The sequence below is a fragment of the Aspergillus viridinutans genome, assembly GCF_018404265.1.
Source record: "Aspergillus viridinutans IFM 47045 DNA, scaffold_8, whole genome shotgun sequence".
In the NCBI taxonomy this organism is placed as follows: Eukaryota; Fungi; Ascomycota; class Eurotiomycetes; order Eurotiales; family Aspergillaceae; genus Aspergillus; species Aspergillus viridinutans.
Window position 1 is genome coordinate 992500 of NW_025091224.1, and position 12464 is coordinate 1004963.

General features: G+C 50.0%; 7 protein-coding genes across 7 annotated transcripts; 4 read left to right on the top strand and 3 right to left on the bottom strand.

The window, feature by feature from the left end:
* Positions 1-2503: 2503 nt before the first annotated feature.
* Positions 2504-3544, top strand: Aspvir_009398 (uncharacterized protein; the record flags this gene model as incomplete). The annotated part of the gene is made up of 3 exons (XM_043272544.1): positions 2504-2651; positions 2717-3123; positions 3176-3544. The coding sequence occupies 3 exons, from the start codon at positions 2504-2506 to the stop codon at positions 3542-3544; spliced, it is 924 nt and encodes a 307-aa protein (XP_043128479.1).
* Positions 3545-4022: 478 nt separating this feature from the next.
* Aspvir_009399 (uncharacterized protein) lies at positions 4023-4891 on the top strand (the record flags this gene model as incomplete). The annotated part of the gene is made up of 2 exons (XM_043272545.1): positions 4023-4155; positions 4206-4891. The coding sequence occupies 2 exons, from the start codon at positions 4023-4025 to the stop codon at positions 4889-4891; spliced, it is 819 nt and encodes a 272-aa protein (XP_043128480.1).
* Positions 4892-5179: 288 nt separating this feature from the next.
* Positions 5180-5635, top strand: Aspvir_009400 (YjgH family protein; the record flags this gene model as incomplete). The annotated part of the gene is made up of 1 exon (XM_043272546.1): positions 5180-5635. The coding sequence occupies one exon, from the start codon at positions 5180-5182 to the stop codon at positions 5633-5635; it is 456 nt and encodes a 151-aa protein (XP_043128481.1).
* Positions 5636-5680: 45 nt separating this feature from the next.
* On the bottom strand, positions 5681-6815 carry Aspvir_009401 (SDR family oxidoreductase; the record flags this gene model as incomplete). The annotated part of the gene is made up of 3 exons (XM_043272547.1): positions 5681-6448; positions 6499-6736; positions 6796-6815. 3 exons carry the CDS (start codon positions 6813-6815, stop codon positions 5681-5683), a joined length of 1026 nt encoding a protein of 341 aa, XP_043128482.1.
* Positions 6816-7160: 345 nt separating this feature from the next.
* On the bottom strand, positions 7161-8799 carry Aspvir_009402 (putative aromatic-L-amino-acid decarboxylase; the record flags this gene model as incomplete). Its single annotated transcript, XM_043272548.1, has 3 exons — positions 7161-7719; positions 7767-8697; positions 8751-8799. 3 exons carry the CDS (start codon positions 8797-8799, stop codon positions 7161-7163), a joined length of 1539 nt encoding a protein of 512 aa, XP_043128483.1.
* An 862-nt stretch (positions 8800-9661) lies between these two features.
* On the top strand, positions 9662-10818 carry Aspvir_009403 (uncharacterized protein; the record flags this gene model as incomplete). Its single annotated transcript, XM_043272549.1, has 2 exons — positions 9662-10226; positions 10295-10818. 2 exons carry the CDS (start codon positions 9662-9664, stop codon positions 10816-10818), a joined length of 1089 nt encoding a protein of 362 aa, XP_043128484.1.
* An 856-nt stretch (positions 10819-11674) lies between these two features.
* Aspvir_009404 (cupin domain-containing protein) lies at positions 11675-12397 on the bottom strand (the record flags this gene model as incomplete). Its single annotated transcript, XM_043272550.1, has 1 exon — positions 11675-12397. One exon carries the CDS (start codon positions 12395-12397, stop codon positions 11675-11677), a length of 723 nt encoding a protein of 240 aa, XP_043128485.1.
* Positions 12398-12464: the final 67 nt, after the last annotated feature.

Consider the following 12464-nt stretch of genomic DNA (forward strand, 5'->3'; position numbering starts at 1 on the left):
CTTATTTCCATTGAAAAGTTCCGGCCGAGCCGTCGCCGTAAACCTAGTTCAGACAATGCGCCGAAAGCTATCCCAGGCACCATAGCACTTAGCAGGGATGATGCTAGGGCTCAGAGCGAATAAATTACCTCCAATACAGTCATGGTCAGCGACGGCCGGAAGCTGTTGTGGACGGATTCTGGACCCATGTATGTTCTATGATATATTCAGGTCTTGTTATCACTGTCTTTGATTTGTGCACGAAGGGTTATCGCTAGAAAAATAGGTTCCAGGTATGTTATGTGAATAGGACACATGATATTCCAGGGACTAAGGGCGACAAGCCGTAATGAATCTCAACTTCCAAATATTTGATGTAGTCGTCGTGCTAAGCAACTGTTTGGACTCCGAAGTATCTGTTGCAGATGGAATTATGTCGCCATTTCTAATCGAAGATTGATGTATTCTCATCAAATAAAGTTCTGTTTAGTTAACCAGCCTCTCTTTTTCGGTTGCACGCCTACCCCGCCATGTCCGAGATTGGAGGATCTCCCTGCCGCCGGAGATGCGTAAAGCATTGAGGATCGTGGCGCTGAGTGTTAAGGACCTGGAGTTGATGAATTTGACCCACAGCAACTCCAAAGTCTCCCATGACATTGGACAAAACATCGTCCCATAGGCCGTCCCACTTCGCTCCCTACCCAGGCCACTTAATTCCAGATCCCGATGAGGATGCGCTAGGGGGTGCTTACAACGACCTAGATGACGAAACGGAACATTCCTTCACTCGTGTCATCCATCGCCCATATGTGGTGATATACCTTTCGAATTACGTTTCCTACTGCGCTGGATTCGCCAAAGAGGAGAGGCCACCAGGTACTTTGAGTACTTCGAGCCTGTTCTTCAGCTAACGTGCATCTACCTTAGTGTCGAAGACTACCCATTTAAGGGCTTATACAAGGATGAGCCTGAGTTCGGGTGCTACCATATCACAGATCTGAATGGTTCTACTATCCACACGTCAGGTGACTCAGGTCCATCATGTACAATAAATTGGTCGCGACAGATTCCAGAATCCTCTTGGGCGAGTCGCTACCAATTCTCCGAATCATGCTTACGCAGTTCTGGAAGCAACGGTTCATCCATCAAATAAACTCACCGGTAACTAGATAGTGGTTCTTGTTGATGGTTCCACGCGTCACTGTCCAATACCACGTATGTTACGGGTCTTAATTATCTCGCTCATGGTGTTGCAGGCCCGAGTGATTGAAGCATATTTCGACGGCCAGATTCTGGTCTTGCGTCCAACCAAGATGTATGATTTCAACGATGAGAACCCGGCGGCTTTCACAACATTTGCCCAGTGGCATATGGGCGGGTCGGTTGAAACCATTCAGGCTTCCTGATTATCGATGATTCCCAGTTTCTTCTTTTCGGTCGTGGCTGTTGCTGAATCCGGGTTTATTTAATGGCGTTAGGAGACCTGGATCGGGAGTTTCTGGCGCGTAGTCTCAGTCTTTTGTCAATCTGGGGCTGGATACCGGTTTCGACATGTTGATAGTGTGTCACTGGATAGCCTTTGGGCGGAATACGACATGATCTGCTCTGGAGGAATTATCTGTTTGCACTGGATAGCAATTGTTGCATGATCGACACAACATTCAATGTCATGGAGATGATAGGGATAATAATAAGCTTGAATCAGCCTTGGAGTTAATGTTACGAGGTCGCTTAGCTTCTGATTAAAGAGTATCTAGGGTGGGCAATAGGAACAATATGCTTCAAGGATGACGAGTCACACATTAGCAATTTGACGCAGCCCGTGGACCGACATTAAACAGGTGTTTAAGGGGTGTTTGGAGGTGATGACAATTGTGACAAAGCACTGGCGCTTTTTTGGCAGATGGTTGATCTCATCAAACCATGTGGGGAAAGCTGGCGTTGATCGGCAGCAATAGCTCAGCTGAAGTCTCAAGGGTCCAACCAGAAACAACTACGTATTAATCAGTTGCGATGCACAAGTTGACAACTCACACTCAGAAAAGGCATGTTTTTCAGAAAGGACGGATTGACAAGAGCAAGGATTTCGACAGTCCTTTTGGCTGTGATGGCCATTTAAATGGTCATTGCGACAGCATCTTAGAAAAGAGGTTATTCGAGATGATCATGCAGCATGTCTTCAGTTCTAGTAATACGGTCTACCTGTAGATCGATGTTCACCATATCAGCCACGTCGGATTAATGCTTGAGGATCGACGATACCTTCCCCAAAACTAGCAATGTTTGACGATCGTGCGTTCGTCCAGCTCCCATAGATCGTCCCACACACCATGCTTTTGGGACAAGCGCAATGGAAACTTTCTCCATTGTGCGTATCTTCCCTCTCTTCAGGGGCATGTTGACGTATTGCAGAGTATAAGTGAGCCATGCATCCCCTGTCCTGGTTCTTTTTCTCGTTCCAGTCCTTCATTTGACTCATCTGTTGATTTTGATCCGCATCCTCTTAATCCTTCGATAGATTATCATGCTCAAATCAGCACTGTCTCTGGCCTTGCTGGCAACTACTTCTCTAGCTGTCAATCCGGCCGATGTCTACACCGGCGGATACTCAGGGGGCAGCGTTCGGCTTCGGATTGGCAATGGAGGAGCTGGCCAAAGTGGCTTGATCAAGGGTATGACTTGAACGGTTGAACCACCTCGGCCGTCTGACTAGCTTACTGACTCTGTCAATACATAGCTCTCGCCGATGCCTTCATCCAGTCCAGCGTCAAGAACGGCTCCTCCCCATTTAAAGTCGCCTGGTACAAGAGCGACACCACCGAGTCCATCAACTACCTCAAGGACGACACCATCGATGTCGGAATCACCTATACGCCCGCTGCGGAAGAGATCGCCATCAAGCAGGGTGTCGCCAAAAGCCCGGCATGGTACGCCTGGCGCGATCACTTTTTGCTAGTTGGACCGCCCTCCAACCCGGCCAAACTCAACAAGGCCGACGACATCAAGACCATGTTCTCCGACATCTACGCCGTTGCATCGGCTGGCGACGCGGCCAACGTCACCACTCCTGTTCGCTTCCTGAGTCGCTACGACAAGTCAGCCACCAACATCAAGGACTCCCAGCTGTGGATTGCGATCGGACAGGTCAGTCATCCATTTCACGTTATCCGAATGCCTTGACTGACAAATACACTAGGTCCCTTGGGCAACTGCATACTCCACCTGGTATCATCAATACATTGCCTATCCCATCCAAGCCCTGACTGCGGCCATTCTCCTCGAAGAATATACCATCACCGACCGCGGCACCTACCTCTCCATCGATCCCCAGCTTGCCAACAAGACCACCATCTACAAGGCTGCCACCGACGACCCTGCCGATCCTTTGCTCAATCCCGCACACATGCTCGTCGGCAAGAAGGCGAGCAACATGCAGATGGCTGACAAATTCACCCAGTGGGTGATCAGTGACGAAGGGCAGGCTGTCATCACTAGCTTCAAGAAGAACGGAAAGCAGTTGTATACTGGTGCGCCTTCTAATAAAACTGCTCCGTTTAAGTTCTAAAAATGGCGTGGGATATAGAGTAGTGATTAGGAGTTGATATCTCCTATTCTTAATAATTTTAATAATAATTCTTCAGCGATTTTTCCATCTGTTCATAGATTTAGATTTTTTTTTTTTTTCAGCTTGAAGGATGCACATGTGAAACGGGCCCCAAATTTAGCTTGATGATTTATGTATATATCCATTGCATTATGGGCAGCACTAAAATAATGCACAGAATGCCATGTTGCAATAGGCAGTGGAATCATCGTCCTGGATGACAAATTCCAGGCGTCAAAAGATCAAAATTCAGGATTGTTTTAAGCTTTTCGGTTTCCCCGACGTGTTTGCGGGTCTAGACCGTCGCTATTACTACTGTCGATTTTTGTCTAGCTACCTCGGCATCCCGATCTGGTAATAAGAGTACTTGGTTTCCTGCAGGACTTTCGAACATAAGCAAAAGCATACCTTTTATTCCGTCAACTGACCACAATTCAATATGTCATCAAAGCTTTTCCCTGGCGACCCGTCCCAGGTCATGGTGATCCGCAAAGTCACTCCGGAAATCACCACATTCAGCGTCCCTTTCTCTCGGGTTGGGCTCTTGAAATTCGGAGGCAGAGGCACACTAGGTAATATACCTATCTACCCGCTTACGATCGCAACACTAACAAACCCCCAGTCAAACTACGCACCGGCTCCCTCGCAATCATCTCCCCAGTAGCCTTAACCCCGGGAGTCCAGCAGATCATCGCCTCCGAAGGCGGAAAAGTAAAATACATCGTCGCCCCAGACATCGAGCACCACCTGCACATCTCCACCTGGAAGCGCGCCTTTCCCGACGCGCAAATCATCGCCCCAGACGGCCTCTACGAGAAACGCCAGACATCACCCGCCTACAACGACGACCCCGCCTTCGACCACGTCTTCACCAAGGACGGCAAACACTCGCTGAACATCTCGGACGAGTTCCACGCGGATTTTGAGGTCGAGTACATGGACGGCCATGGCAACCGCGAGATCGTCCTCTGCCATAAGCCATCGCGGACGCTGATCGAGGCGGATCTGCTGTTCAATCTCCCCTGTACGGAGCAGTATGCGCGCTCGGAGGAGTCGCCGACGGCTGGGCTGCTGAATCGGGTATTTATGCCGTTGCTGGAGGCGAGGGCGAGGCCGCCGACGGGACATCGGCGGTTTGCGTGGTATGTGTTATCGAAGCAGGATAGGGCGTCGTTTGCGGAGTCGGTGAGGAGGATCTATGGTTGGGATTTTGAGCGTGTTATTCCGTGTCATGGGGATGTTATTGAGGAAGGCGGGAAGGAGGTGTTTCGTTCTGTTTTTGAGTGGTTTCTGGGAGAGCCGAACTGATATTAGGGTTATTGTGTTGTTATTGTTGATACCTGATGTACTATAGCTGTTCGCATACCATGTTCTATAAATTGGCATATTCTCGAATTAATGCAGAATGCGGCCAATCATTCTGGCGTGCTCGGAAGCCACAAAGCTTGCGAGACGTCGAAGATGCCTTCCTATGACTCATTTACTCCAGGAACACGAACACGACTCCCACAACATATATAAGGCCATTTAGAAAAATCCGTGTTCAGTTCATAATCGTCTGCGTTCACTATTCACAAAATCAACATAATCTTTACCATGTCCTCCACCGTGACCTCTTCTCCCGACGGCAAGAAACAATTCTACGCAACAACCTCCCCCTACGAAGACATAATCGGTTACTACCGCGCCGTCCGCCACGGCAACCAGATCTTCGTCGCCGGCACCACAGCCGTAGACCCTCAATCCCCCGCCTCTGCTCCCCGGATCTTATTCCCCGGCGACGCAAAGCAGCAGACCATCGTCGCGTTGAGGGAGAGTGTCAAGGCGGTTGAAGCGCTCGGGGGCGCGGGAGCGAGCAGCATAGTACGTGTCAAGATGTTCGTTGCGCGCTCGCAGGATTGCATGGCTGTCGGCGAGGGATTCCGGGAGGTGCTGGGGAAGCAGCGGGGCAATGGGGTTGGTGCTGTAGCGACGATGATCGTGGTGCAGAATGGGTTTGTGAATGGGGATATGATGGTGGAAGTGGAGGTTGATGCGATTGCAGATAGTTGAGCGCAGAATTGGAAATCTCCTATTTCTGCTTGTGAAAGACTGCTACTATGCGATCGTCTCCTTGACCTGTCTAACGAGCTCTTCGACCGTCTGCTCAAAGCTGCGGTATTTCACTCCCAGCTCTCTAGTCACTGTCTCCCCGTCCAGCTTGTATGTCGGCCCCGGCCTCTTCCCAGCCTCGTAGTTCGCAGTCACTGTTTCCCGCGCCCACTCGAACTTCTCCTTGATGATATCCGCCGCATATTCGTAGCAAAACGGCTCCCCGGACGCAGGGACGTATCTCTTCCCGCCAGCCTCCGGTGTCAATAATGCCTGGACGTGCACCTCGGCGAGATCTCTCACGTCGATCCAGGCAGAGACTCTCGCGGCAGGCAGCGGATCAGCGCCGGCCGCCACGCTCCACAAAACAGCGTTGGATTCATTCAGCTGCGCAATGCCAGCCACGGGATGTACGATCGGCCCGAACACCATTGGCGGACAGAGAGTAACGAGATCGAAAGGGGGCTTCTCTCTTTCGATGAAGTTCCAGGCCTCGAGCTCGGCGAACTTCTTGGAGCCTCGGTATGCTACTACGGCGCTGGTGGCAGGGTCGACGCTTTCTTCGTAAGTGATCGGGTTCCAGTGGGAGCTGGTGTAGGTGAAGTCTGGCCCCGGATTCTTATATATGTCAATGACGGAGGCGAACGAGGATGTCAATACAACTCGTTTGACTCTGCTTCCCAATTTGGCGGAAGCGGCGAGGATGGATTTGACGCCATTGATGGCGGGGATGATGAGCTCCTGCTCATTGTTTGTGGTATTATAGGTAAATGGCTAGCAATTGGTTAATAGTCTGTGTAGAATTGGCATGATGACAAACATACACTGGCAACGTGAACGACCGCGTCAACCCCTTCCATGACATGGTCAAACACCCCCAGTTTGGAAAAATCGTCGATTTGAACAAACTCAAGCTTGGAGGCATGCTCCGGCCGAGCAGCTATCATCTGCTCCCCCTTGGACAACGACCGTGTGGCCCCGCGTACGGCAATGCCTCGAGCCAACAGGCTGTCCATTACATGGGCCCCAATGAAGCCAGTGGCTCCTGTCACTAGTACTCGACTGGGCTTATCAGCGACATGTCCAGTTAGGGTTGAGCTTCGCAAACCAGGTATACTTACGACGGCAGCTGCACAGACATGGTAATTGTGTCAACTCACTCGTACGTATTATCGTTACCATGGATGCTGATGAATCTGTCGCATCGCGCCCTTTGAATGATCAATGCGGGGAACTGGCAGTCGCTCGGCATTGCGCTCGGATCTGTTCCGAGATTCCGACAAGAAATGAATAAGGCGGAACTAGTCTTTTAGCAGGGAAAACTGTCAGAATAAATGTAATTGAGTAGAATTCATTTAATGTAAGATAACCAACATTGTGGAAGGACAGACACATCCATGTATATATATGATAATCTATATGTTGTACATTACAGGTGACGTCAGATCGTGACTGCAACGGAAAAAGGGACTGCCCAAGTCAGGCATTACTGCTGCTTCTGGAGCACCTCTTCGGTTGTTTCGACCAGAATCTCAAACGCGCGTCGGAGGTACTTCTCCTCGGCTGCAGGGTTGGCGCTTACCACCCTGATCGCGTATACACCTGCAATGACAGACGAGGTGATGAAGATCTCTCCCCGGGAATTGACGAGCTCGTATACCTCCTTAGTTATGGCGTTTGAAGCGTCGTCAACCTGAGGCATCGAGGACTCGCTATTTGATTGAAGTCTAGGGCTCTTGATTCGGAAGACAGTCAAGCAGAATGCAGGTTTGGTGATGATCTCGAATAGATCCGATCGGCTGCGCACCAGGTCGGCAAATATGTTACCGAGTCCAATGGTCTTGCGAATGTAGGCTTTCATGCCGCTGAGTCCATAGCTGCGCATGACGAACCAAATCTTCAGCGCGCGGAATCGCCGACCAAGAGAAATGGACCAGTTGCGGTAGTCGATGACCCGGCCAGTCTCGGAATAGGGGTTGCGCAAGTAGGCTGGAGTGATATCGAGGGCGTCTGTGAGGTCAAAGCGGTTGCGTACATATAGGCAGCTGTTCATGTTAGCAATCCCATATTCGAATGAGCTGCTTGGTAGTACCTTGCGTCAAAGTTTACAAGCAACCACTTGTGCATGTTCATGTTGAAACTGTCAACACCCTCCGCAAAGTCCTTGGCGATATACTGCCACTCATCCGCAACAAGCGCAGCACCGGCATAAGCAGCGTCGATATGTACCCAGATTCTCTGCCAATGCGGCTTCTCCTTCAGCACAGCCTTGATCTCCGCAAAGCGATCCAACGCGCAAGTGTTGGTTGTACCCATACCAAGCGTGATGTAGTAAGGGGTGAGCCCATCCTTGTCGCACTGCTCGAGTACCTCTCGTAACCGTGGTCCAGTCATTTCCATATTGTCCTCTAGCCGCGCAGTGACGCTGCGATACCTTGTTCCAGCCAGCAGTGCGCCTTTCGCGGTGCTGCTATGTGCCTGATTACTACCCAGTGCTACCAGTCTCGGTCTCAGCTCCATCACTCGATCCTCATACTCGACAGTTCCGTCCTTGAGACCCTCGGCCAATGCTTGTTCGCGCACCCTCCTCTCACGAGCGGCGATCATTACCGTCGCGACTGCATCACTAGCAGTGACTTGAATGACACCACCCCCCTTGTTTTCCGAGCTGCTCAAGAAGCATTCCGGAAGACCCAATGCCTTGGCCATCCAATCCATCACGATCGTCTCCAATTCGGTACACGCAGGGGAACAGAGCCAGTTGAAAGCGGGGGCGGTGAAAGCGGCCGAGTACATCTCACCCAAGATGCTGGGGTACGTCACACCTGCCGGAAAGAAAGCCATGAAGTTGGGAGATTGCCAGTGAGTCAGGCCGGGCTTGATTTTTGTCTCAATATCTGCCTGGATTTGGGACCATTGCTCTGGTTCTTCCGGAGGGTTCTCGGGAATCAGTGGGCGAAGGTAACCTGGTTCAATGGTCGGAACAACGCGCTGGGAGGGGAGACCGTCGAGGTAGTCGATGACTATTAGATGCGGATTTTAGCAGGGGATTGAAGATTATATGCGGACCACACACTTTCATCGATCGCCGCATGCGCAGCGGCCCTGAATTGCTCGCGATCCATCTGCGCTGCTGCGAGAGAAGTACAAATAGGAAATTCCGAGTTTTCCGAGCAAAGTCCCCAGTCTGAGAGCCGGATACGGGCCAATGAGGCTGGAAGGTTGAGTATCTTTTGACAGACACAAAGTCAGTATATCCCTGATACACAGAGAGTCCGTGGCCAGTTCTTTCTGAGAAATCGAGAAGTGCGAAAGAAGAGAGGGCTTAAAGAGAAAAGGCAAAGGAGGCCTCCATGGTGGGGCCAAGACTGTCAAGCGGGATCATTTCCGCAGTGGAGCCACGTAACGATACGGTATCACAGTAGTATAAATTACGCTGAGGCTTCCCAAAGGAGTAGGACGGTCCTTAGGGCTCATTCAGAGAACAATCCGGGAGATTAGCGACTGTATCACTGAGGGCCTTTGATCAATCTGCTTTATCTTCATCTACTATCCATAACGATGACTCCTTGCTTTTGCTGGTCGAGTGAAGCGATGAAAATGGGGTGTCTCAACGATTCAAAACACCAAAGCAGGTAACAAAGAGCTCAAGGGACTTCGCTGAACAATGAGACTTCAGCATTCCTTTCATTTTGTCTGCATAAGACATTCTCATAAGACATCATGTTGCAAATATGTCTCTTGTTATTGCTGTCTCTGATCGGTCCTTGTCATCGTCTGCGACGCAAGCACAGCCCGCAAGACATTTGATAATGACCAGTGAGACGTCTTAAACATAGGAAAAGCTCTTTATATCGAAGAGTATATAAGGATATGGGAGCCTGCGTCAAGATAATGGTACTCATCAACCATTCCACCTTTCCAATCGCATCTTCATACTTCTCCTTATTTAACAGAAATTCGCATTTAGCAACTCACAGAACCATTATGAGCTCCATGGAGGTTGACCAGGTCAAGCCAGAGCGCCATGACATCGCTCCGGATGGCGATCTCATTCTGCTTTACAAAAAGCATGAAAACCGGCCTGTCGAGTTGCGAGTCTCGACTACCATCTTGAAATCCCAATCCATCTACTTCAAAGGCTTGAGTGGGAGGTGGCTTGAGACCCTTCCTGTCCGGCCAGATGGACTGCGCGAGATGACCTTTGACAGGCTCGATCCGGACGCCATGCTGATCATCATGAAGGCTGCGCACTTGAAGTTCCAAGGAATCCCGGATGAGCTGAATGTGAAGCTGCTTCACAAGGTTGCCAAGTATGTGCACATGTTCGACATGTTCCCCGCTGTCTGTACTCTGGCTCGCCCCTGGATCCAATACGTAACGATGTTTGTTGACCAATGCAACAGTACAGAGCTTGCGGGTTACCTTCTGGGAATTATGTGGGTGTTCAACCTCAAAGAACAATTCAAGAAGGCAACTCGGTCCATCATCGTCGATTGCAATGCAGTGGATATCGACTTGTCTAGGACGCTCATTGACCAGAGCATGTTCGGTAAGTACCCGTTTCTATCTTTTTGCTTCCCTCATAATCTTGGACGTCTTTACTAACAGGTTGAGTAGACGACCTCCTGACGATACGCCACGAACTGATGCGCGATATGAGTTCTTTGATACAGTCAAAGCTCATCACGCCCCTGAAACAAGCTGAGAAGAATGGTAAAGCCATCTGCCATGAGGAATGCGATCGCCACATACGCATTCATATGCAAGTGCTGATGGAAGCGCCTCCAAAAAAAGAGACCAAGCCGTCGCGAATTGTGGAAGGATTGCGGTTGCTGTCAGACGACCGAAAATTCCACCATAATTCAAGTCGTGACCCTCTTGAGGGATCACGCAAGCCCTTCTGTACCGGGCGGCTGAGCGAGGTCATCTCACAACTCGACAGAATGCTCGAGAATGTGGAAGGCTTCGACCTGACAGACTGGAGACCAGAAGCCAGTCAGGAAGTAGTCTGGGGTGATGACGTCGAGCCAGAATTGCGCTTGGAATGGCCCTACGACCAGAAATTCAACTTTGACTCGGACTATGAGCTTAGTCCCAGATCGAGCGCATCTCCTCCGCCTGGCAAGGGGAAGAAAGAGTGATCATCCAGGACAGGTTTGAGGGTGGACAGCGGAGATTTTCAAGGACGCTGTGAGTGCTAAATTGTGTTTGATCTGTCTGTTTTGTGTCTTACTTGTTTTGTGATCATTTGTCATCTGGCGGTTGTTTCCCCGCACTTGTTGCTTCCTTTTATCACGATCATTTCCACAAAATACAGGTCAGTTGCATCACTTTGTCAGTCCATCATCTTCATATCTTCTACTTGAATTTTCTAGGCTCTCACTAATCATCTGAAACTATCTCAATATGCCACGTGCCAGAGCAACTCTCGATGGAACGGTTCTCGCCGAGTCCGACAACTGGGAGACAGTCGAAGGCAATATCTATGTAAGTATCTTTGTCACTCATTCCGATTATCAAGATAGGAAATAGTAGAAGCTTGGCCGAAAAAACGTATTAATCTGTGATAACCTGAAGTTTCCACCATCAGCTATAAACAAGTTGCTTTTCACTCCAACCGACTTGTCGACTTATTGCCCTTGGAAGGGAGACGCTTCATACTACACGGTAACCGTCGGAGGTATTACCTTTTGCATCGTTATATCGTCTTAGATACGCCAGAAAAATGACCTCTCCGGTACAATATAGATAAATCAATCCCAAATGTGGCGTGGTACTACGCCCAGCCCTTTGACGCCGCGAAGAATATCAAGGATTATGTGGCTTTCTGTCAGTTCCTTGTACCCCGTCATTTTTACTGAAAGGCTTTAATTGACCATTTTCGCTGGCAGACAAGGATAAGGTGGATATCAGCGTCGAGTAGGATAGGATCATTGTATTTGCTGTATGGTGCGGTCAGATTTGCAGCTTATAAACAGTGAACGAATTTATTCATCCTCAAGAGCTCTTTCCCTTTCCATTGCCCGCTTGTGATTCATCTTCATTCCCACTCTCCTGATCATAGTGCTCGTCATACACTTCCTGGTCCAGATCTCGACCCTTAATAGTCAATTTCTGCATCGGCAAGAAGACAAACAACATCCGACACCACTCCGTATCACTCCGATTCCTATACGAATGCGCCGTTCCTCGCTGGATACTCACATCCCCACGCCGCAATGCTCGACTCTGCCCAGAATCCAGGATTAAATCAACCTCGCCCTCCAGAACCACTCCGTAGTCCACGCTAACCGTTCGGTGCATGGGAGTCGTCTTTCCCGGACGCAGGTCAATTGTTCGTAGCACCGTGCCAAGCGAAGTCGTTAGGCCGGGCGAGGTATGGAGGTACTCATCGTAAGCCTGGACGTCAGTTTCGTCGTCCGCAAAAACAGGATTGGATACTGTTGCGTAGAGAAGAGCAATATCCCCATCGTCGCTAATCGGCTTTGAGGGGATGTATTCTGGGATCTGAGAGTGGGAGATGAACACCGACTCGCCCTCGGTGCTGTGGGTTGTGATGTAGCGTTTGGTGATGGGGAGGTTGTTCGAATTTTGCGGCATTCTCAATCTCGGTCCCAACCGCGCTTCTTGTTGATTCACAACTTTGGACGGTTGTATCTTTCCTGCGATTTTCTGCGCTGCACTGATGGCGCGGCGATCAGATCGTAATACATACATCATCGCCCAAAAGGGGGTGAGGTACGGTATCCGACGATTCGCGTCCAGAGAATTCCTGCATCCATGGTAG